Below are 26,966 nucleotides of genomic sequence, written 5' to 3' on the forward strand. Positions count from 1 at the left end.
ACCCATGACAGTCCAAATGATATAATCAGCTAGCCAATTAAAGATTCACCTAGTATTTAGTTTAGAATCATAAGACTTTTGAAAATCTCTTTTAAAAGAAGGGAAAAATAATTAACACTGCTAATTCATTTTCTTCAGAAATCCCAATATGGCAAAATCAGAAAAAATGATTTAACCAAATTAATGAAAACGATTTAACCCAAACTATCAAATTTCCTATTAAATTCTCCATGTTTTCAAAGCCCACCTTTGATTTTTAAAAAGAAATTAAATAGCATGCTTTCATTGAGAAAACTTTTAAATTCTATACAATTCAAGCTAATGAAATATTTTATTGTACATAATAAAAGTGGTGTTTTAAAAAAACACTTCCAGGCCCAGACATCTGCAAGAGTATGTGAGGAAGGGATTCCACTGGAGTATAATAAGCAATACTCGATTGAATGAAACCATAAACCCACCCCACTCTCTATAGTAAATTCTAACATTCACCACAGGTTTGAAATTCCTGTAGCATCATTAAATGTGTATTTTAAAATATTACAAACATGCTTATGATGCATAGGAAGATGGAAAAATTTAGACTGTAATGCACACCATATGTACTCCCAGCTTTTCTAATTTACAACCAGTTAAGAATCACAATATCCAAAGAAAGTATTTTAAAATAGTATATGACTCACTGATAAGTGATATTCTACTCAAATAAATAGGAAAATTTTCATTTTAATGTCACATTGAATTTTAGTACTTTTCAATCCAAGAAAAGAAATAAACTGAGACATGGTCATGAGTTCAGGATTATATATATTACAATTTGCCTTGTTATAATACATTTGTGGCTTTATGATAAAAATAACTCAGGGACATATGGAGTTCAAGCTAATCTGCGTAACTGTCACAAGAAAAAAGCATTAAATGCATTTCTGAAATAAGTATTTTCATTTAATTTCAGAATCTCCAAACAGCATTAAACCTTGGCCTTGTTTTAAAAAAGTTTAGTTAAACACTAAGCTAGCTAAATAACCGTCTTGAAAGATTCAAACACAACTGATATAGAAAATGCTTTCCCTCTAATCTCAATCTTACATAAATGGAAGAGGTGAGGGGGAAAAGGTAGACAATTTCTTTAGCAGCATATATGGCTAAATCCATCAACCACCTTAAACTAGAATGTCCATTATTGACCCCATTAAAAAGAACTGGGCAAATATCAAAAATTACCCACTTCATAAACCAAAGACAACAATTTTAGGGTTACGGTAAGTAAAATATTTTTGAAACACTTCAAAAACTTTTAACATTACACTAGAGGAATCATCTCTTAATTTTAAGAAAGAAAGGTATAACAAAGTAAAAGACATTTAAACTAAACTGATTTTCAATCCCCTTTGAACAAAAGAAATGAAAAATAATGGTTGATTAGCTAAGCTTTGTGCTCTAACCAAACTAATTACAGTGATTTTAAATGGCAACAGCCCATCTGACTGGGTAGCTCGACAGTTCTGAATATTTTTGCAATGATTTTTTTTTTTTTAAAACGCAAAGACATTAAAATGATCTGGTCATGCAATGTTCATCTTATGCATTCTGCATCTCTTTGCCAATCTTGTAGCTAAGGATCTTGTTCCAATCAATCTTCGTGCGTGTAACTGGCAACTGTCGACGTAAGGCTTTGAAAGTAGTGTCCGACATTGTCTGATAATTCTCACTGATGGCAGTCTATGAAAAATAGTAGTTAAAAGTTTAAAGAAATAAAAGGAACAAAACAATTTATAAAACACATAGATGTTTTAGAAAAACCTTTATTTAAGCAGCCTATTTCAGTTTTTAAAAAAGTAAAAAAAAAAAAGTCAAATAAAAACCCCAATGTGGTTTTAAAAACTGTTTAAAAGCAGCTAAAAGAGGGCCACCTGGGTGGCTCAGTCAGTTAAGCGTCCAACTCTTGATCTTGGCTCAGGTCTGGATTTCACAGTCGTCAGTTCAAGAGTCACGTGCTCTACTGACTTAGCCAGCCAGGCGCCCCTAAAAGAAAAAGTCTATAATCATTTTGAATAATTAAATTTAAAGAAATGGAACTGCAAATTAGATTTAATATTTGTGTATTCTCATTTTGAATCTATTTTTCTATTTCACTCAGAACAATTTTATAAATTATTGTCTGCAAGGAGCAGAAATATGGCTAATCCACAAATTAAATGTGTAAGTTCAAGAGTATAGTTTAGAAGCTGATAAAAAATGTAAAAAGTAAGAATATAAAGTGAAGTAAGATCTACTTCAGATTACACATAATCTAAATACTTGAGGAAATACTTCATAAATTAAAATTTCCAATTAAGAACAAAATAACCATTTAAAATCTTGGCATATTGTGACTAACACTCAGAAATTATAATTGGCTAAAACTGAGTTTTGGCCACATTTTCATAATTTTGCCACTGATTTAAAAACAACAAATAAAACAAAAAGGACTATGTTTTATTATAGTGAAACAAATGAAAAAAATTCAGCCTCATGACAAATTAAAATTTCAGTGCCATTATTTAAAGCAAATATAAATCATGTAGTATTTTTTAAAAACATACCTGGTATTCATTTTCTGCAGCTTCTACAATCTTTATAAATTCTTTTGCTGTTTGCACCTCATTCTGAATGAAAAACAAAACCAAAAGTAAATAGTAATTTAAAACTACACCATTTCTTTCAAGTTTTCCATTTTTTTAAATTTGAGTATAATTCACACACAAAGTTACAGTAGTTTCAGCTGTACAACATGCTGATTTAACAAGTTTATACATTATGCTATGCTCCCAAGTGTAGCTACCATCTGTCACCACACAAAATGCTATTATAGTATCATTGATTATATTTCTTATTCTGTGCCTTTTATTCCCTAACTCATTCCTTAACTAGAAGCCTGTATTTCCCACTTCACTTCACCATTTTGCCTCCTCCCCCACCCCCACTCCCTCTGGCAACCATCAATTTGTTCTCTATATTTCTATCTACTTTTTGTTTTTTCGGTTTTTTTTTTTTTCTGAATTCCACAGATGAGTGAAATCATATGGTATTTGACTTTCTCCGTCGGACTTATTTCACTTGGCGTAATACCCTCTAGGTCCAACAATGTTGTTGCACATAGCACAATCTCATCTTTTTATGGCTGTGTAATATTCCACTGTGTGTGTATAACTGTATATACACAATTGTGTGTGTGTATGTACACCCCCCACCTTCCTTATCCATTCATCTATTGGTGGATACTTAGGTTGCTTCCATATCTTGTTTATTGTAAATAATGTTGCAATAAACATTCCTATATCTTTTCCAATCAGTGTTTTCATTCTCTTTGGGTAAATATCCAGCAGTGGAATTATTGAATCATATGGTATTTCTATTTTTAATTTTTTGAGGAACTTCCATACCGTTTTCCACAGTGGCTACACTAGTCTGCATTCCTACGAACACTGCATGAGGGTTCCTTTTCCTCCACATCCTTGCCAACACTAATTATTTCTTGTCTTTTTGATTTTAGCCATCCTGACAGGTGAAAGGTGATATATCATTGTGGTACTGATTTGCATTTCCCTGATGATTAGTGATGTTGAGCATCTCTTCATGTGTCTGTTGGCTATCTGTATGTCTTCCTTAAAAAAGATGTCTGGGCGCCTGGGTGGCTCAGTTGGTTAAGCGACTGCCTTCGGCTCAGGTCATGATCCTGGAGTCCCGGGATCGAGTCCCACATCGGGCTCCCTGCTCAGCAGGGAGTCTGCTTCTCCCTCTCCCGCTCCCCCGTCTTGTGCTCTCTCTCTCTCTCACTCTCTCTCTCAAATAAAGAAAATCTTTAAAAAAAAAAAAAAAAAGATGTCTAATTCAGGTCCTCGGCCCATTTTTTAATCGGACTGTTTATTTTTTGGGTGTTGAGTTCTCTAAGTTTTGTTTTGTTTTTTTAAGATTTTATTTATTTATTTGACAGAGAGAGGGAGCACAAGTAGGGGGAGCGGCAGACAGAGGGAGAGGGAGAAGCAGGGTCCCCATTGGGCAAGGAGCCCGATGTGGGACTCGATCCCAGGACCCTGGGATCATGACCTGAACTGAAGGCAGAGGCTTAACTGAGCCACCCAGTAGGTGGTTCAGTTCTAAGTTCTTTATATATTTTGGATATTAACTCCTAATCAAATATATCATTTGCAAATATCTTCTGCCATTCAGTAGGCTGCCTTTTTGTTTTGTTGATCGTTTCCTTCACTGAAGTACAAAAGCTTTTTATCTGATGTAGTCCCAATAGTTTATTTTTGCCTTAGGAGACATACTTTCAAAAATGTTCCTAATGCCAAGGTCAAAAAAATTACTGTGTTCTCTTCTAGGATTTTTATGGTTTCAGGCTTCACATTTAGGTCTTTAATACATTTTGAGTCTACTTTTGTGTACACCACTATTATTTTTAAATAGGTGTGTCAATATATGTATAGACAATGCTTTACTATAGTTTAATAAATAACACAAATAGAAATTATGACAAAGTGAAAATACTGTAAGATCAGTTATTCTAAGTCCAAGGGGAACTACGCAAAAATATTTTAAAAGTCTACAGAATGAGCCTGGTTTCACTGTTTAAGGAAAGCGAAATCTTAATAATACGTATTAATGAAAAACTCAATAGTAACACTTAACATGAATTCGACAATCTGCTTACAGGTAAGAAATTAGTCATAAATTTCTAATTAATGACTGTATCAAAGTATTATTAAATATGTACTCAACAGTATTTACCACCATAATAATACATTTTAAAAACATTAGGAAAAGCTTATTTTATTTTATTATTTAAGATTTTATTTATTTATTTGACAGAGAGAGATATAGCGAGAGAGGATGGGGAGCAGGGGGAGCGGGAGAGGGCAGGCTTCCTGCCAAGCAGGGAGCCCGATGTGGGGCTCGATCCCAGGACCCTGGGATTCTGACCTGAGCCAAAGGCAAACGCTTAACGACTAACTCACCCAGGCACCCCGGAAAAGCTTATTTTACAGTTTAAGGTGAATTTACTGTAGTGTTTAAATATTTTCTGGAAAAATTTTAACATTCCAATATATGGGTTTCTTTGCTTTTTTCCTAACAGTAAAAAAGTTACCAGAAATTTAGACTTTTTCATAAAACAGTGTTAATGTAAAATTCTCTAGTATCTTACTTTATATGTTTTATATATTTACACATATGTATTTATATTTCTATAACATGTGCATTTTTTTCTGTCCAAAAACAGTTAAAAAAGAGAAAACCCTGTAAAATAAAGTAAAAAATTCATTTCTAAAAAGCAGCACAAAAGGTATATTGGTCAAGTTTAATTACTATGACCACCTCTCAACAACTCCACAGTCTGTAATTTTGTAGACAACTGTCTTTTAGAAAGAATCTTTGCTCAGTGTCAAACTAAAAAAGATAAGTTATGCAAATAATGTTACATGTATGCACATGATATAGAACAATACCAAACACAGTGTCTCATGGAAAACCAGACAGTTTCTTTTACTGGCAAATTTTGCAAGTAGAGTACCATTTAGCACAAAGGCACAAATCACCTATGTGCTAGTGAAACATTTTCTTAAATACCAGCTCTCTTCTCTTCCTAGGTAGCATCTGGCCTTATACATTCACACATTTCTTAATGTTAAATCAAATGCTTTCTTAAATTAAAAATTAACTCTTCTTTATTTGTAGGTTAGCTAATTTTGTGTATTAGCAGTTGATGTTTATAATATATTGGCACTTTTAGGTATACAACACAAATGTCTATGGAGAAATATAAAATGTGACTATTAATGTTATATTATTAATATCACTGGGGCAAAAAAAAAAAAATCCCACAAAGAAATAGTTGCACATGTACTGGAAAGAAATGTGTGAGAGAACTATGTGGGGAAATAAAACCAAGTTCAAAGTTTCTTGAATTTGAAAGCTGAACTTCAGAAAAACTTCATTAAATCATAATCCAGATAAAGGGGGAAAATACAATAGAGTTTAAAAGTTGAGTACAGAATCATAGACCTAAATTTAAGAGCTAAAACTATAAAATTCTTAGAAAAAAACCATGGAGTAAATCTTCATGACCTTGGGTTAGGCAATGGTTTCTACTAATATACCAAAAGCAAAAGTAACAACAACGGGGCGCCTGGGTGGCTCAGTTGGTTAAGCGACTGCCTTCAGCTCAGGTCATGATCCCGGAGTCTCGGGATCGAGTCCCGCGTCGGGCTCCCTGCTCAGCAGGGAGTCTGCTTCTCCCTCTGACCCTCCCCCCTCTCATGTACTCTCTCTCTCTCATTCTCGCTCTCTCAAATAAATAAATAAATCTTTAAAAAAAAAAAAAAAGTAACAATAAAAAAATAAATTGGACTACATCCAAACTAAAATTTCTTGTTCTGCAAATGATACAATCAAGAAAGTGAAACAACACACAGAATGGGAGAAAGTATTTGCAAATCCTATATCCGATACAGGACTTGTAGTCAAAATATATAAGCAACAATTACAACTCAACAATAAAAACACAAATAACCAATTAAGAAATAGACAAAGGATCTGAATAGACATTTTTTGGAAGAAGATCTACAAATAACCAATAATACATGAAAAGATGTTCGACATCATTATCCACCAGGAAAATGTAAATAAAAACCACAATAAGATACCTCTTTATACCAAGCAAGATGGCTATAATAAAAAAGACAGCCATAAGTTTTGATGAAGACATGGAAAAATTGGAGCCCTCATAGACAACTGATGGAAATGTAAAATGGTGCAGCCTCTTTGAAAACAGTCTGGCAGAAGTTCTTCAAAAGGTTAAATACAGAACTATATACAACTCAGCAATTCCACTGCCACCAAAGAAAAATTAAAACAGAAAAATGAGAACAAATGTCTACACAAAAAATAGTACACAAGGGGCGCCTGGGTGGCTCAGTCATTAAGCATCTGCCTTTGGCTCAGGTCATGAGCCCAGGGTCCTGGGATTGAGCCCCGCATCGGGCTCCCTGCTCAGCGGGAAGCCGGCTTCTCCCTCTCCCACTCCCCCTGCTTGTGTTCCTTCTCTCACTGTGCCTCTGTCAAATAAATAAATAAAATCTTAAAAAAAATAAAATAGTACACAACAGTTCACAGCAGCAAAAAGTAAAAAACAACACGAATCCAACTGATAAATGGATAAATGCAATGTGGTATATGGAGTATTATTTCAGAATAAAAAGGAGTGAAGTACTATAAACATTGAAAACATTATGCTAAGTGAAAAAAAGTCTCAAAAGACCATGTATTATAGGATTCCATTTATCTGAAATGTCCAGAATAAGCAAATCCATAGAGTTAAAAGGTAAATTCATGGTTGCCTAGGGCTGAAGAGGGTTTTGGGGAAGGACTGGTGGGGGAGACGGATGGGGAGTGACTGCTAATGGGTACAGGGTTTCTGGAAGACAAAAACATTCAAAATTAGATTGTGGTGATTGTACAGTCTTGTGAATATACTGAAAAACATAGAATTTGATACTTTAAATGGGTGAACTGAACAGTATGTGAATTATACCAATAAAGCTGCTAGAAAAAGTTACGTACAGACTTCCAGTTAACTTACCATCTTTAACCTATTTCAAAACACTTTAATCTGAAGCACAAATATTACTTAAAATGTTAGTTCCAAAACTGTTCTAGATTTACAGAAGTATTAGGTTGTTGAAATTTTTGAAATTAATTACTTACAGACACTGTTAGGGAATCTTGTATATCTTTATGACTCACTAACTGAACATTACCATCTTCATAATAATGAACCTATTAAAAAAAGAAATTACAGAAACCACACATTATAGGAATCATCAAGATCTTCACGGCTTTAACAATTGCATCAGTGCAAATAACTACCAATTTTAGCTCTAAACCTAGACTTCTCTGCTGAGCTCCTGACCTTTCAAACTCCAGCATAGTGAGGAGACTAATTTGCAGTTCCTGTAATTACTCAGCCAAGCCCTCCACTGACCTGATTCTGGACATTTCTACGTAACAGATATTCTACTGATATCTAAACTCAAGATTTCCAAAACTGAGCTCACCATATTCCCTCCCAAATATCATTCCTCTTCTGTGCATTTCCACCAACCATTTAATTTCTCAAATTCAGACATGAATTTATTCAATAAACATTAGCTGAGTGATTACATGCCTGCTACCACAAAGTTCTAGGGATGCACAGCTTTTAAAAAAAGAGTCCCTGGCCTTATTTTTCAATACAACACAGTAAGAGATATGTACAAAGCACACAGAGAGTGTCGAGACACTGAGAGTCTTGAGACTCTCTGAGAATTAAAAAAGGATTTCGGAAAAGAGGCAACAATACTTGGGTTTAGCAATAGAAGTATGCCAACAATTAAACCAGGGAAGATAAGGCAACTGAGCTTAGAGAACAGCATACTGTAGAAAGGCTTGGAGGTACTTATGGCTGAAATGTGTATGAGACTGGGGAGGGAAGAGTGGCTGGAGAAACAGGTAAAGACAAGTCAACTTTGGGCCTTGTGTACCATGTAAATATGTCTGGACTATCTAGTAAGTGAGAGTGATCTTAAGTAAGAAAGTTACATATCCAGATTTAAATTTTTAAAAATCATCTTTGTGATGAAGGCAATGTGAAAAATAGATTATGGGATGGCAAAGGGTCCAGACAGTCAACATATTAAATAACAATTATATGCTAGGCATCACGCTAGGTGATGAAGACAGAACTGTCAGATAATCCTAGCTCTCAACAGACAACAGACAATCCCAGCTCTCAACAAGCTTTGGCTCAACAGAGGCACCATTTTAGAAATTATCCAGGTGAAAGCTACTAAGGCCCAACTGAAGGAAAGAATAATGTCAACAGTAATGGTCATCATTCATCAAGCACTTCATGTCTGGCTCTGTTCTAACCATTTTGCCCATATCAACTAATCTTCAAACATTCATATGAGCTTTGTATTGCTGTTTTCTTTTTCAGATTCATGAGGAAACAAGCAAAAATAGCTAGTATTAAATGACTTCCTATTGTCATACAAATAAAGAGCTGGATTCAAATTCAGACAGCCTGCTTTCAAAACCCACGCTCTTAGCCTCTATTCTCTAGCCCCTAATGGACAGTCACAAGACATAAAAGCAATAGGATAAAGACCAGGAATGTATAGTGGAGTCAAATGATAGAGCAGCTGTATCTGATTCATCTTTATTCCTTTATGGCTTTTAGCAAAATACCTTTCATGATAGTTAATGAAATAAACTGAATAAATAAGTAAACCAAGAGAGAAAAAGACTGGTCAGTCTTTTCCTTTAACTTGTTTAGTAATGTTTATATTCAAATACTTGGTCTTATTTATCAAATGTTCTATATAAACATTTGAGTTTACATTAAATGAGTCAAAGAATTCAATTATGGTGGGTTTCTTATAAGAAACCAAATGCGAGTACAGAAGATACTTAAAGGATAAAGGTCATATCTACATATATTAAAATACATACATAATAAATATATATTTATACATCTATATACACATACATACATTAATATTATACCTCACCCAATTCCACCCAATTCAGGAGACAGAACAGCACAACTCAAACTCAGAGGATGCTTGGATGAACAAACTGTTCAAAGAGCAGACCAAATGGTAGCATCTAATTTTAGCTATGTTTTTAGAATCTGTAAGCTATCCTTGCATATTTTTGATGACTAGGGAATGAAGTGCAAGGTTATTTGAAAGACGAAAGAGGAAATCAACACTACTTGTTTTTCCCAATACCTCAAAACAAAGATCTAGAAAAGAAAGGGTTATTGTGTACTGAGAAAAAGTAAATTTATGAATTAGCTGTTTCTCTGTTCATAATCACCTAGAGATCAGTAAATAAATTCTTTTTGTTTCATACCTGAATTTTCAAGATGCCAACCACCTGAGTGGTTGAAGGGGTGATTGTAAACTTCCACTCTGACCTCCAACGACCATTCCTTAAAAATAAAAACAGCAGCTGTAAATAAGGTAGGGAAAATAATTTGAATAAATTTTAAGTTCCAGATTTAAAGTCAATGCTACTGTATGAAAGTGTGGGGGATGGATGCTGGATATTCATTTTTTAATCACTGAAATATTTATTTATGTCTGTATGTATGTATTTAAAGATTTTATTTATTTGACAGAGAGAGACACAGTGAGAGAGGGAACACAAGAAGGGGGAGTGGGAGAGGGAGAAGCAGGATTCCCGGCGAGCAGGGAGCCTGATGCGGGGCTAGATCCCAGGACCCTGGGATCATGACCTGAGCCAAAGGCAGACGCTCAACGACTGAGCCACCCAAGTGCCCCTAATCACTGAAATATTTAAAAGAATCAAAGGGTTAAGTTCAGTTATGAACTACATTTAATCTTCATCCTATTAATAAGAAAGGACCTATACAATGGATGCAACTAAAGAATTCTAAAGCTAAGGCTTAAAATACAGTTCAAAACTAAATTATGTAAGCTACTTCTTCACAACTGACTACTTATGTTTTAATTAAGAATAAATTGAATAAATAGGTGGAGGGGAATGGGAGATACAGGATTCCAGTTATGGAATTAATAAGGTGATAAAAGGATAAAAATAGGGAATATAGTTAAAAGTACTGTAATAACGTTGTATGGTGACAGATGGCAGCTATACTTGTGATGAGCACAGCGTAACTACAAACTTATCAAATCATTATATAATACACCTGAAACTAATGTAACATTGTGTGTTCAGTATACTTCAATTAAAAAAAAAGAATAAACTGAACAAATGTTCAGATTACCAAGGGTTTTCACAAATACCGTCAATGCAGTCTGACATACACTGAATAATACAAAGTACCAAATAACTTTAAAAAGAATGGGTAGTAATACAGTATTTTAAAGGTTTTGATATCTGGAAAGAGAAAGGCTTTATATAAGGAGTTATAAGTGTCAGAATATTTTTCTTTTCCAGTTTTAGGATTAAATTTCCACATAAAAGGTACCGCCTCCTCTCACTTCTCAAAATTACAAATTAACACATATTAATGGTAGGAAATTGTGACATTACAAACAAGCAACCAGTATGTTGTTATTCATTTCTGTCTCCCAGATAATGAATTTTATCCTTTTTTTGGCCTTTTCATGGCAACTTTCCTTCTACCTCTGTTGGCTCTTTGTATGCTAAACACAAAGGCAAGTTTATACCTGTTAGGTTTTTTTGAACAATAGCATATGATTCTGAAAAATTCACAGTTATCGGATCACTATACTGGCTTTGCTATAAAATTACTTCTGGGTTCCTTGTAATATTCTTGCAATCTACCCAACCATGAAAATCTAGAGAATGAGAGTACTCATACCTAAAGTTAGCACTTAACATTTGAAAAATACTACCATTAGAACAATGTGTATGACCTACAGAATAAAAGAGAATTTTATACCATGCCTTGATTTTGAGTGACATTCAAAATTATCCATAAGTAGCTCACTCAGTTGGACAAAGAACCTAGGTCTATTTATTTTTATTTCATGATTCCGAAAGAAGTTATTCCTTTTATTTAGGTATTAGTATTGAGCACTAGTAAGTTCTAAGCATATACATTTCTGATTTATTATGACAATATGCATATATAAACACTGATTACAAAAAGAAAAAAGGAATTTCAAATCTAGTACTGGTACCAATTTAAGAACTATTTCAAAAAATCCTTCCAAAGGCATTATTACTACATAGTTATGGTAAATGATGCTGAGTCATACTCTTTTATCAACGGAGTACACAGTCAAGATGTCCTAGCCTTTATTTATATTCTTCCCTTCTCTTCTATTAACACTGTAATTACAAATATGTGTTTATTCAACAAACATTTATTAAGCCTCCAATATGGCTAGACACTAGGGAAAGAGTAGAGACCAAGAAGAGAATGTCCCAGTGAAATCTATTAAACATCCATGACTAATATCTTTTGATTTTTATTCTATCTGTATTTTTAGGTGAACTGAAGTCTATTTCTTTGTAGCAAAATATTTAGATTTTATTGTAGTATGTTATGTCTAGCACTTTGTCATTTAGAATTTATCTTTTCTAAAAAGGGGAAGTCACTTTTAACTTCCACGATATAATGTTCATTGTGGTAGTTCAGGAGAAAAATTCAGATATGTGAAGCAAATTAGTGAGAACAGAGAACTCAAAAACAAACATCTTCATTTTACACAGGCTAAAGCTCAAATAAATTCTATTTTTGAAAACTAATTAGTAAATTCACTATAACATCTCCAATATATATTGAAGTAAAACTTAGTAACATGAAGTTTCCTTTAATACAGTCTCAACAAGACTGATTTTATGATACATATTTTGGCACAAATTGCATAAATTAATAGATTTCTTTCTTTAGGATATTGGTAGGTTACAGCTACAAGTTTTTATGCCTAATATGGAGAACCTACACTTTTATTAAGTCCATAAAAGTAACTTTATATACCAGAATCTTTAGGGAACTGCAGCTTGTCATTAAGGCGTATGTTTACATATGGAATTGATTTTCCTTCAGTGATAATGGATCTGCATTTCTCCAAATGTTCTTGATTAACCTTGTAACCTTGCATTTATTTCTAAGATGGTTAAATAGTGGAGCAATCTTGGGCCATGAACCAAATTAGTCCACAGGGGTTACTGATACCTCTTACTTTACCCTCCAGAGCACAACCAACCAACTTGGCTAAACAAGTCAAATATTATGACTATATTTACTCTGATGATCTTAGCATGTATTAACAAAAAAAGAGGGTAAAGGTAAAGATTTCATTCAATTCTGAATTTATAAAGTCTTGTAGAGCCTCAGAATTTTATAAAGGAGATGTCTCAGAAATAGTCTTGTCTAAAAATACAAAGACTCAACAACTTGTCAAAGGTCCAAGATTAATAGGGAAAGTTAGTGCTTTACGGGACTGGACTTTTATAAGGAATAATCAATGAATTTGATTACAAAATTATAATTCAATTAAAATGAAATTATGATTGTAATCTGCCTCACTGTATAAAATATGTCTTACTTCCTTACATTGGCCAACCAAGCACAGACCAATCCACATGAAAACACCTACTTCAGAGCCCCCGAAGTTCACCAGAAAAATCATTGTTCTTTCCCTTTATAATTACCTCTGTCCTCCTCTCCCATATTAAGTCTCATTCAGGAACAATCCCTTCTCAGAATGAGCATAAGGGCCTGCCAACTGGTCTGCTCGCAGGCACAAATGTTCCCTTAGGATGCTGCTTCCAAGTCTCTAAAAACACTCAATACAATCCCACACTCTTATTCACTGAGTGTCAATGGATTTACCACTACCTTTAAATAATTATGCTGATTATGGAGCAAATACCTTTCTTATATCAAAAGGCTGAAGTTTTATGTTTAGACTGCACTTAGTTATACACAAACAGGTACAGGTCCAACCAATAAAGCAAGGACTACAAAAGATATAAATGTCAACATTCCCCAAAAAATTTTGTTAAAACAAAATTTTTAACTTACCAAAAGTTTTTTGCTTGGAACTGATGGCTTTCTATGCATGCAATAATGGTTTGCTGTCCATCTATTTTTTTACCATATACCTTAATGGCAAAGAAAATAAAGAGAAGAGTGAATTCAGAGCCACAGAATAGTCAGCTTTAAACACCTGTACCAAAAAAAAAAAAAAAATGTACAGCACTTTGGTAGGAACATATAAAAGAAAAGAGAGTAGGTCATCATTCTAATATAGTAGCTAGAAAAACAAGTACTCAAACATGTCCACCTATAATCACAAATTCTTAGTGAATCACAAAAAAGCACAAAATTTATAAAGTAAAACTCATTATTATACTCTAAAAATATTCACAAACATCCTAGACATACCATACTATTCATTCCAAATACAGGTATCACAAGAAGTGTAGACAATTTATTTTAAACATGTAGATACCAATCTGGCTGTTTCCATACAGATAAAAACTGGACCTACACTGTGATTATCATCTTTGTTTCCTGCACAATCTTAGAGATTGTCATTTCTTCATTTTACAAAGTATTAGTACAGAGGTGAGAAAACTAACTTACTTTTAACCAAGAAAGGTCATTAAGAGAATGCCTGTGATGGTATGATGATGTTATTTCACCTCTTGTTTATTGCTTTAAAAGTCATGGATAATTTGTACCTTTCAATCCTCCAGGAGCAAATAAGGACTCTCGAACATAACCTAACTATCTATTCTTGAGTTATTCTTCCAAAATAATCCTAATCAACAAGGTTATAATTCAAGGAATTTGTGAAGTATTTTAGGTTATGCTGTAATTTTTCCTGAAGTAATTACTGAGAGCTAGATACTTAAGGGGATCATATGAATTTCTGTCCTAACCAGAAAACTTCTGAGAGTGAAATGGGATGCTACTGGTAATATTAATAATTATGTTGGGACAGCAAGTATAAAACAGGATATATGGTTAACCAACTGAGCCACCCAGGCGCCCTAAAACAGGATATATGGTAACCTTAGGTTCCAGAGGTAGGTAGAGGCCAGGTCCAGAAGGTTGTGAAAGCCATGTTCAGAAGCCTGGACTCTATTCTAAGTATAATAGAAAATCTTTGAATGATTTCCAGCATGGGATTTTCATTATCTGATCTGTATTTCAAAAGATCTCCCTGGCTATGGAGAAGATCATAGAAACACAAACAAACTGGGGGCGGGGTGGGGGGGGCACCTGAAAAGCCTACCTGGGTATAAACAATCTTACGGAAAAAAAAAGAAAAAGAAAAAAAAAAAAAGGACTCCTAATTTCTACCATATTTCATACTGAAAATATAAAAAACAGGTTAAAACTATGAAAGAACCACATTAAAAAAGAGACTTGATTATAAAACAGGAAGGACATGATTCCACTTCCAAATAATTTAATTTGTTCTAAGATCTTGAAAGAAGTTTGATCTAAACTTACTGAGATGAGTTATTAACATGAGATTAAAGAATCCTATAGCATCATGCTCTAATCAATGTATGGACAATTCCTACTTGGATTTAATTCAAGGTACAACCATTTTTCCATTTTGGGCAATCATAATATATTTATTATTTAGAGTTTCTTGAACATTCTTTTTTTTTTTTTAAGATTTTATTTATTTGACAGAGAGAGACATAGCAAGAGAGGGAACACAAGCAGGGGGAATGGGAGAAGGAGAAGCAGGCCCCCCGCTGAGCAGGGAGCCCGATGCGGGGCTCGATCCCAGGACCCTGGGATCATGACTTGAGGGGAAGGCAGACACTTAACAACTGAGCCACCCAGGCGCCCCATCGAAAAAACATTCTTAGAAATATTTACTTCAAGAAAAAAAACAATGGCAAGTTATAAAATGCCAGTTCTGTAAGTTACAGATTTCAGGAGATCATAAAAACACTGTCATATTTACATATGACAAAAGAAAAATATGCATATTGATTACTTACAGTGCAGACCCCATTTGGATAATGTTCTTTTACATAAGCTCGGAGAGCAGTTTCTACTGAAGTTCTCCATGATTCGACTGCATTTTCTGCTTCATATGGTCTTGGATCAGTTGCTTCCTTTCTTAAGTGATCAAATTTGAAACAGATTCTGTTTTTGGGATCCAAAAACTTTCCATTTCCCAAGTCGCCATGTTCTGTTATCAATACCTTCAATGGTGCAATGAATTTTGGAAAAAAAAAAAAAGTATTTAAAATAGCATTTAAGTACTGATATATATGAATATACATTCACTTAAGTTTTGTCCTTAACACTGTAAAATAATTCTACTTCAAGCAATTGGTTTAACTATTTGGCACAACTATAATAATTCAAATGAGGCTATTCTCGTTCAGCTAAGGTTAGTGGATCTGATTTTCTCCCAATATAACTTCTGGCTACCTGGTGAAAAGAATGCATCTTCTAATATATTGCTGGAGTTTTTGTTTCTGTTTTTGTTTTTTTACAGCTATAAACAGTTTACTATTTCCATTATCAGTTTCCAGTTCTCGAAACTAAGGAACTGGTAATAACCTTCAATGAGAATGGTTACAAGAATAGCTTTTACAAGAATAGCTTTTACCCAGAGAGAATACTCTTCAGTGTGTCCTATATTGTTCCTGGGCCCACAATCTCATCTACTGTGAAGGGTCTGCTTGTTTTTATAATCTATTCACTGACAGTTGTTTTCAACTGACTTTCAAATTTTTAAACATGTAATTTATTCTTTTATATACATTTAAGTTGTACATGCATAAATTTGGCATTCTGTGCTTTATTTCAAAATTTCCCCTCTTGTTCTTCCCTTGCAACTCTCCAATCTTTGACTCCTTACCTATGTCAGAACCTCCCCCACCCTCTGATATAAATCATGTACACACAGGATATATCCTTCTCAATTTTCTTCAGCCATACAATCCCACATAGATAAATAAAAACACATCTATGTATACATATACACACATACAGGATTTTTTTTGGTCACTGCTTTACCAGAATGGAATGAAAATGCACACGTACACATATTTTTCTGCATCTGGCTTTTTTCAATATAAACACCTTACAGAAATCCTTCAAAGTCAACTGGTAAACCTCTCACCATTCTTTTTAATGGCTGCGTAATATCCCATAATGTGGATATAACCTAATTTATTCTGCCATTCCTCTATTGACGGACCATCTCTTTTATTTCCAGGCTGTTTTCTTTTTGGGGGGAGGAATGAGTACATATAAAAATGTTAAAATAAGTACTTTTGTACATATTATTTTAACATGCTAATGTTTTCATTTCCATTAGATGCTTCCATTTCTCTCAAATATATTCCCAGCAGTGGGGACAGGAGGTAAAGGATCTGTATGTTTTTAATTTTTAATACATTTCCAAAAAAATGGCTGTGACAATCCACATTTTTATGAACAGTATATAAGATATATTCCTCTCACATTACACCCATCAACAGGGATACGATTCTTTTTTCAGTCTGATGTGTATAAAATATCTCATTACTTTAATTACATTTCTCTGACTACTGACAGATTTAAACATCTTTTTGTGTGTGGGCCATTTGTTTTTCTGTGAGCAAATATTCTTTAATATTTTTCATTTGTGTTTTTTTGTTGTTATTTTCTTATTAATTTATAAGAGTCCTTTGCTTAAGGTATGTTTCATCTTATGGTTAAAATAATAATTATGTAGCAAAATGTCCATCTTTTCTTCTATAGTTTCTGGGTTTCCAGACTTGTTTAAGACGGTCTCCCTGCCCTAGTATTGTACATATAGACTCTTTTAAAATTTACACATTTTTAATCCACCTGAAATTAATTTCTATGTTGTATGAGACAGAGGTTCAAATTAACCTTCTTAACAGAAACCAGTTGTGCCAATCTTTTATTATGCCTATCTAAATTATAATCTTGTCACACATAAAAATTTTCATACATTTTGGGACTGAATTCTGGTTCTGTATGCTGCTGTACTGATCTCTGTCTACTTTATACAAAACCATCCTGATTTGACTTCACACTGGTTGTAAAGCCTCCTCTGCTAACCAGTAAAGGAATTCTCTTTTACCCATTCTTACTGTTCTTACATTTTTTTTTCCAAGCATGTATTTTTTTGCATAAACTTCATGAACATTTGACCAATTAAGAAAACTATTAGGATTCAAATCAAATTGCAATAAATTTGTATTTTAGTTTGTAAATAATTTAACTTTCTATTTTCAAAATGGAATGTGGTGTTGCCTTTCCATTGTTCATATCCTGTTTTGTGTTTTAAGAAGACAACCACCATTGTCTTCACAATCCTTTGCCTTTCTTGTTAAGGTTATTCCTAGGTTAACGCATAGTTTTACCAAATAAAATGGAATTCCTCCCCCTCCAACCATTTCTAGTATAAAGTACTTATTTGGTGCAATAGAGGACAGCTAATGAGTTTTGTATACTTACCTTAAATTCAGCCATCTCACAAAATTGTTTTAAGCCTAGTAGTTTCTTTTATTTGGGAAGCTGATTATATAAATCATGTAACCTAAGAGTTTTATTTACTTTTATAAAGCTTTATTTTATTTTTTTTTAAAGATTTTATTTATTTATTTGAGAGAGAGACAATGAGAGAGAGAGCACATGAGAGGGGGGAGGGTCAGAGGGAGGAGCAGACTCCCTGCAGAGCAGGGAGCCCGATGCGGGACTCGATCCTGGGAATCCAGGATCATGACCTGAGCCGAAGGCAGTCGCTTAACCAACTGAGCCACCCAGGCGCCCTTTTTATAAAGCTTTAAAAGTTCTCATTCTCTTGTCTTATTTGCTATACCTCCATTAGGTTAGATAGTAATAAGCAGACAAACCTGGCAAATTTCTATTTTAACTACAATTATTTTAGTGTTTGTAGTCTATGATATTTACTGTGATTTTTGTTAAACAATCTACTATACTTAAGAGGTCTTCTTCTATCCCTAGATTACTCAGGGTTTTTGTAATAAGGACTAGCTGCTGGATTTTTCAATTCCCTTTCACTGTCTATTGATGCATCATAAAGTTTTTCTCTTTGATTTGCTGATTAATAGATAAGACCAGTATATTGCCTTACATGAAATCACTCATGCATTCTTGTAACAGATTCTATTTAGTCTTGATTTGTCGTTCTTTTGATATATTCCAGGATGCTATTTGTTAATATCTATCTAAAGTTTAAAAAAAAAATAAAGTTTTTAAATCTATAGTCATATGTGAGATTAGTTTGATTTTTTGTTTTATCTTTATCAGGTTTAAGTATTAATATTATGCTAGGTTCATAAATGAGTTTGGGAGCTGACAAATATTCTTTTAGGGATGTATTTGAAGAAAATAATGGTCAATGTGCCCAGAGGTACAAAGATTTACAATACAGCTTTGTTTACAGTTAAAGAAAAAGAAAGACCCCCCCCAAAAAAAAACCACCCAAAAAATCTCCCAAGAAAATAAATATAGGAGATTCATAAAATGAAACACTATATAGGTTCATATATATGTGTGTATACATACACACACGCACGTCTATATATATATATATATATACATATATATATAAGCTTGTTTTCTCTGCAGTTACAAGTCATCTTCTGTCTAGGCTCTCTTTTCCCCCTGTAAATACAAGACTACATATTACATAATGAATAATGCCAAATGCAAGCTTTGAGATAACTAGCCACTAAGAATTAATTGTTACAACTCTCTCATCTTCCACCTACCAGTTCCTTCTTCATACTGTTTTGTATTAAGTTGTGCTTCACACAAGCACAATACGAATATAATCACTGTTCGATTATTAATAACTCTAAACACCAAAAAACCCCAAAAACCCCCCAAAAAAACACCAAAATTAGTGACCTTTGGTGGCTTTTCTTAGCAATTCTAACTTTCACTTTGGAAAGAAAAGATTTAATAATTACTAAATGCTAAGTTACTCACATGAAGAACTGTAGAATTCCAGAGCAACCAAAATATGATATAAATCTTACTAATATATATTCTAGATTTTGGATTAATATAGGATTGATTTTTTTTCCTATAAAAAACAAGAAAGTAGATTTAAAGCAATTATTTTCTAAAATCTTAAAAGAATTACATTTGAATACTTCTAAAAGGGACTTTCTGCTAGTAGTATTATTGGTCTCAACAAAAAAAACCAAATTTTCAATTATTTTGCCCATAAGAGGCCATGATTAAAATGAACACTGTATCTTTAAACATACCACTTCAAAGTTCTTGCTGAATATATTAACTATTATAAATGAAACAAAGAAAAGTCAGATCCCGTGTTCATATGCAACATACCTGATCGTCATAACCTTCAATTTTTACTGGAGTAAACTGGTCCAAGTTATACTGTGCAAATGCACTAAAAAAGAAAAAGGCCCGTTATTAAAGGTTAGCCATCTGTAAGATACCTATCTAATTACTCAAGTGTATACTGAGTACACAACACACCAGGAAAAAGAGTAGGTGCTATGAGAGATGTAAGGAGTAATCAGACTATGATCAAAGGACTTACAGTTGGATAGGAGAGATAGTAGATAAATATAACCATAACATGAAGTAGAAAGTACTGTAAAACAATGACCAATAAAGAAAGCATCAAGGAGACTACACATTTTAAAAAATAAGAAGAGCTTTAGGGGTGATTTCTTTAGAAATCTGCCACTGAGAAATGGCCCTGAAATAATGAGCAGGCGCTCCGGCAGAAACTGGGGGGATGGGAAGAAGGGAGTCTTTCAATTAGGGGACCAGGATAAACAAAACACATGGGAAGATGAGTTAGGTCCACATCACAGAAAGCATCAAGCTCAATGCCTGACACACAGCATGTGTTCAATTATATTCACTGAATTAAAATGAAAGGCCCTGATTGATAGAATAATTACTTCATTTGGGAGGCAGAGCAGAATCACTGAAGCTTTCTGAGAAAGAACCTAACTACCTCTAAAGAAGATTAATTTGGCAGCAGTGTGTATGACAATTGGACAGTGGAGCAACTAGAGCCAAGGGGGAAAAAAAAAAGGCAGTTAGGTTGTTATTAGGCAAATGTCCATATTAGAACTAGAGTCTAAACTAAGAAATGGTGACAAGATGGATTCAAGAATAAAGCCTCTCTACTCTCATATGAGTTAAGTAATACTACATAATTATGTAATACATTTATAGGAAAGATTCTCATAGTACAAAAAATTACCTGAAAAATATGTAAGGACCATATTATATTTTATTAAATCTATAACCTGAGGTTTTTTTCCACACTTAACAGAAAGATATTGAGTATTTTAAAATTTAAAAATACATCTGTCAACCTAATCTATCTACTTGGAAGGTTTTCTAGATGGCAAGACATCCACTGAATTTTCAGGTTATTAGCTACTTGAGTCTCCTCTAGAAAGGAATGTTTGGTTGAGCAAAGCCATCACCGATAAATTAACAGCAGACTAGTAAATGTAAAAATAGCAAAAGAGAATTAAATTACTACCTGTCAAATTCCTGACACTGCATGTTCAAAAAAGATGGGGGTAAACATAGAAATGCATGATAAGGGAGAGGGCAGTAGCTATTCACTTCTGATTTCCTTAATTCATTAAAATTATAATTTTTCTAGGTATAGCCTCAACATAGCCAGGCAGTTATCAACCCTTAAGTGAATTTATTTCAACACTACTTTGAGATTTATAAAAAAAAAAAAAAAAAGTATTCTAGATCACTTAGAAAGTAGGGTTCAGGGCGCCTGGGTGGCTCAGTCAGTTAAGCGTCTGCCTTCGGCTCAGGTCATGATCTCAGGGTCCTGGGATCAAGCTCAACATCGGGCTCCCTACTCAGCAGGGAATCTGTTTCTCCCTCTACCACCCCTCCCCACCATTTGTGCTCTCTCAGCTCTGTCTCATTCTCTCAAATTAATAAATAAAATCTTAAAAAAAAAAAAAAAAAGTAGGATTCATTTTCCAGTGAAAGACATATGTAAATAATAAATGTAGATAGTAACTTGGTCCTAGGCCTTTTACTGCCCAGAATATCAAACCTGATCCATCTATCTACTTGGGAGTGAGCGAAGAATAGGAAATCTGAAAAGGAGACAACTGAGTATGAAAATAGGTAAAATTTTATCTTAAACGCTCAAAGCAAGTTAAATAGGTGACAGTTACACGGTATAGTGGTAAAGATACTAACCTAGGAGTCAGAATATAGAATACCTAGGTTCTGTCCAAACCCCGTTATTAGCTAGCATGGGGCCCACTTACCTTATCTATAAAAAGACGGGTTTGGACTAGCTGACTTCCGAAGTCCCTGCCAGTTCAGAAACTTACTCCATCTACCTACTCATCATCTACTCACCCACTCCTCCACCCAGACACAGTGAGAACAGTGACTTCTCTGCCCTCTTAAGAGTTCTATAGCAAAATCATCCATTTCTAAATACCTGTTCCTATATTTAGATTTTTATACCCATTACTATTAGTCATGCACCAGTCACATACTATACTTTTCACCAGGTGTCTCCTTCAGTTTAGCCACATTATTTCCCTATTTACTATTCAAACCCTGTTCATCATTTAAATTCAGCTCAAAACCACTTCTAAAGAGAAATTTAAAATTTCTCCCTTTGGGCTCCAAAGGCCTTTGATATGCCTCTATTATGATATTTTATTTAATTTGGCCCAATACTAAACATATCTGACTTCCCATTAGAAAATCCCTAAGAGGCTAATAATTTATGTCATCATCATAGTGAAGTCTGGCATTCATATGTTCAGTTGAATAAAAGGCTCTTTCTGGGTATTTAAAAGTTAGACTTGACAGTACTGACGTTTCAGTATGTCTACTTTTACATACTATGAAACATACTGAATTTGTGCCCTTAGGAAAAATATCCCATTAAAACCACTCTTATGAATAATAGCCATGTTTTTCCCCTTACAGAAAGATAAAAAGAGGGGAAAAATAAGACTAAAAGACTTAAAGCAAAGGGAAAAGGGGAAAGAAAGGAAGAAAGGAGTACATATATGTAAGAAAGAGAAGTACTTGTACAAAAGAAATTCAGTATCAAAGATCACAACTGAAGAAGAAATGCGACTACAGCTATGCACTTCCTTTGGTGAAACTGCCACTAGGACACATTCTAAATGTTTTTTTACAATGCTTTGCAAGCTTCGTTACATAGTTTTGGACAGCCTCGATGATAGGTGATGAATCTTCTTTGGAGGTCGAACCGGGTTTGAAGATTATTTTAAAAGTAATTCAGAACCAAGTCTAGTGAACAATGAGGATAATACTATTTTTGCTTGAAAATTATTTCATGGAGAGGACACTGTGAACCAGAGTTACATAGTTCTAAAGTCAATCAATGATTTAAGGTATATTTCTTATTTCACAGATACCCTCAAATGTTTACAAAATGAATTCAAATGAATAGTTTTGAGAAATTTGGAATGAAGACTACTACTGAAGTCAACAAAAAGAAACAGTATTTTCTCTAAGTGTTCATCTAGTTAGCAATCACTTACTGATAGTATAACTACATGCAAGACAATCTGAACTTTCTACTTGAGGTTTTGATGTTTTTTTCTTAGTATCATACAATAAGCATCTTATTTTATCATTAGTTACTGATTTCTTCAGACTCGTTTCCTTAGAATATCATAGTATTGAGCATTTCAATGTATATATCTCTTGAAATGTGGACCACAACTGTCCCCATGTTTCATAATAAAAGAGAAATGTAGATCACATTCTAATTTCTTTATAGAACAAATCCAATTTATTTAATTTAAATGTAAAAACCATCATCAGATAACTACTTCTTTGGACAAATAAAATTTCAATACTTTAATCACGTTTGAGTCAAATGTATGGCTATTTCATACCACTTATGTAATTATGAATATTTCTTTGACCTTCATTAAACTTTATTCTGCTGAGGAAAAACTCTTGTTCTTTCAATAAATCAAGTTTCTTATTTTCTTAACTGATAACAACAAAAAAAAACCCCACTAATTCTTGCACCTATCTGAAACAACCCACACATTTATTTACCACAGAGAACTGAGAGGAAAAGTACTTTGAAAGTACTGTTGTTACAAGTTGTAAATGCTGTACATCTTCTTTACTTCCATAAGATTTTTGTCAACATGCCATATGCTATTATAAAGAAAATTAATTTTACTTGAATACACAAATAATTTAAATAAGGTTTAAAGAACTTAGGAATAAGTAGCCATTCACTCAGAAGCTAATCATTAAAGTCAAAAATATAGAGTAAATTGATTTCTATAAAGCACTTTAATAATCAACAGGAGTGGAAGCAACCCATATGTCCACTGACAGATGAATAAGTAAACTGTGGTATATAAATACTCAGTATTAAAAAAGAAATTCTGACATGTACTACAACATGGATCACCCTGAAGACATTATGCTTAGTAGAATAAACCAGCCACAAAATGACAAATTATGTATGATTCCACTTCTATGAGACACCTAGTGAAGTCAAATTCATAGAGACAGAAAATAGAATGGTAGTCGACAGAGGCAGAGGGGAGAGAAGAATGAGAAATTATTGTTTAAAGTGTATGGAGTTTTAGTTTGGGAAAAAAAAAAGTTCTGGAGATGGATAGTGGTGATGGTTACACAATGTGAATGCACTTAATGCCAAAGACCTGTATGCTTAAAAATAATTAAAATGGTAAATTTTATATTATGTACATTTTCTCACAATAAAAGTAATAAATAGGGTGAATGAGGTGAAGAGGATTAAGAATACACTTATTTTTTTTTTTTTTTAAGATTTTATTTATTTATTTGAGAGAGAGAGAGACAGCGAGAGAAGGAACACAAGCAGGGGGAATAGAAGAGGGAGAAGCAGGCTTCATGCAGAGCAGGGAGCCCGATGCGGGGCTAGATCCCAGGACCCCAGGATAATGACCTGAGCCGAAGGCAGACGCTTAACGACTGAGCCACCCAGGCGCCCCAAGAATACACTTATTGTGATGAGTACTGACTAATGTACAGAATTGCTGAATCACTATATTGTACAACTGAAACTAATATAACACTATATGTTAATTATACTGGGATTAAAAACAAATAATTAACAGTTGCTACTAAAAAATAACAGGAATTTAAATCAGAAGCAAAATCAGATATGCCTAAAAGTCTGTTGAACCTCTACCTTCATTAGGGTTAACTGTAAAGGACAGATCTGATAAAGCCTTGAAACATTACAAAAAGAGTAAGATGAAATTTCCCCCATTGTTCAGGATTTCACATATCGGGTACAATATTAGTGTGAGAAAAGGTGTCTGGATGGATAATAAACACTCTTTGCAAGGCACCTAAAAATCTGTTTAATTTTGTCATTTTCCAATGAGTAATGGAATTGGTTAGCCTACTGTATGAGTCTCCACCTTACTTTTGGAGGTGGGAATAGAGAAGAAGAAAATCAATTACTTCTCTGAAATCCTAAGACAGTTGTAGCAAGTCATGATTACAGTCACTGGTCCAAAGATGATATACTAGGATTTAGAACTGCTAGTTATTTGAATCAGGTACTATATTAGGTATTTATGAAAGAATAAAACTCCTAATCCTCGAAAATCTATTAGGGTCAAACACTTAACAAAAAGTAAAACCTGCATAAAAAAGCAATCACAATTTCAAAAATCAAAATTTCCAAATAATTTTATCCAACCTTGCAAATGCCAAAATGTAGTACTGAGTATATAAGCCAAATACTCAATGAATAGAGAATTTCATGTCATAATTGTGTCCCTATGTCCCTCTGTGATCAAAAATTTCTCTTTTAGCTAGGTACAGACATATAATACATATATATATTTAAACGTCATCAAAAATATTTCTCTTCTAGCTAAGTACATACATGTAACATATATATATTTAAACTTGATGTGCAAATATCTATTTCAGAGATTAGTGCTTAAAAACCACCTTTAAAACATTTTTTCTCATCATATCACTAGCTATGTTAACATAATATATAATACTTACTGAGCTGCTCCTTCCCTGAGAAGATTATCATTATTAAGCAGTAACCGAACATCTGCAAAACAAGTATTATGTTTTCTCTATTATTATTTTTATATGTTTGAAATTTCTACGTAGCGAATGCAGATTACTTTGGTCATGTATTAACATTCCCCACTCTTCCCCACCCCCTAACATGTAAGCAAGATCAAAATTTTACTCTGATGACAAAAATAACCACAAAAACACCCCATGGTATTATTTTCTAAAAGATATTGGTTAGGAACAGAAGAGGGAATTAAATAGAAATATAAATTTCCCCAGCTATCTGAAACTTGACTTTATGCTACTTGGCTTTTACCTGTTTTTGCTAACTGAATGGAATCCAAGGAGATTTTTCACTTTTACCAAATGGTACTTATTTCTCCACTTTATGCCATTTCAACTTAAGAAAGAAAAAGAATGCTCTATTTTCGGATAGCAGGGGAAACCTGTACATGTTATTTTATACCTTATTAATTAATAGCCAATGTAGGCAGACTGTATTTCCAAGGAACTAAAATGGAGACAAGCTCCATCAAAAAGATCGTCTGATGAGAGCTGCAAAAGATGTCTGCCTCCTAGTTTGACAACACTAACATGAGTTTCAAACGAATTTGCTTCATACAAAAAGGGATTAAGCAAGAAACCACTTGTGAACAGAGCACAGATGTAGACATTTCTGTCCTCAGCTCATGTTCAAACAACAGATGAATGCATTTAATTCAATATGGATAAATGCTTTATTTGATTTAGCAATCTCACTTTGGTTATTGATTCTTAATTCTGTTCTAATTTTAGACCCAATATGTAGACATCTGCCTACTCATCATTAAAACATAACTTAAAAAAATACTTTTGTTGGAAAATCTAAGCATTCTGTGAAACAATAAGGAAAAAAAAATCACGTAATTTCACCAAACAAAATTCTATTCTAATCTTGGTCTATTTTCTTTATTTTTCCTACACACTTGGCTATTTAATACAGTTGCTATCATAAAGTACATACTACAAGTATCCTAATCTTTTCATTAAATGAAAATAACACAAATAACCTAAGCATCTTCCATTAAGAACTGGTTAAATACAATATAAACAGACTATATACAGTTCTTATAAACAGTGTAAAATTGAGCAGCCATTAAAAACAATGTAGATGTGAAAAAAATGTAGATATGTATTTATCAACATGAAATACATCCATAACATGATAAACAGGAAGGGGAAAACCCAGTATGCATAGTATTATCATATTTATGTAATGTTATATATCTTTTATATCTCTCTAAACTGAGAGATGTTAGAAGTATTTCATTCAAACGCAGAACTTACCGACATCAATTTCCAGTGAGACTTAGAAAAGCAATTTCTAGGA

At 33.5% G+C, this 26,966-nt stretch overlaps 1 protein-coding gene across 1 annotated transcript in view; it reads right to left on the reverse strand.

Moving 5' to 3' along the window:
* Positions 1 to 312: 312 nt before the first annotated feature.
* CAPZA2 (capping actin protein of muscle Z-line subunit alpha 2) overlaps positions 313 to 26,966 on the reverse strand; it is a 59,287-nt gene continuing 32,633 nt past the window's right edge. The window contains exons 3-10 of the mRNA XM_032401722.1: positions 25,577 to 25,628; positions 19,868 to 19,931; positions 15,517 to 15,723; positions 13,571 to 13,650; positions 9,937 to 10,015; positions 7,747 to 7,818; positions 2,586 to 2,648; positions 313 to 1,722 (exon numbers count right to left, since the gene is read on the reverse strand). Of these exons, the coding sequence (XP_032257613.1) occupies positions 1,582 to 1,722; positions 2,586 to 2,648; positions 7,747 to 7,818; positions 9,937 to 10,015; positions 13,571 to 13,650; positions 15,517 to 15,723; positions 19,868 to 19,931; positions 25,577 to 25,628 (758 nt within the window). The 3' untranslated portion in view covers positions 313 to 1,581. The remainder of the gene's footprint in view (positions 1,723 to 2,585; positions 2,649 to 7,746; positions 7,819 to 9,936; positions 10,016 to 13,570; positions 13,651 to 15,516; positions 15,724 to 19,867; positions 19,932 to 25,576; positions 25,629 to 26,966) is intronic.

This window comes from Phoca vitulina, unplaced genomic scaffold (genome assembly GCF_004348235.1).
Source record: "Phoca vitulina isolate PV1807 unplaced genomic scaffold, GSC_HSeal_1.0 scaffold4, whole genome shotgun sequence".
NCBI lineage: Eukaryota > Metazoa > Chordata > Mammalia > Carnivora > Phocidae > Phoca > Phoca vitulina.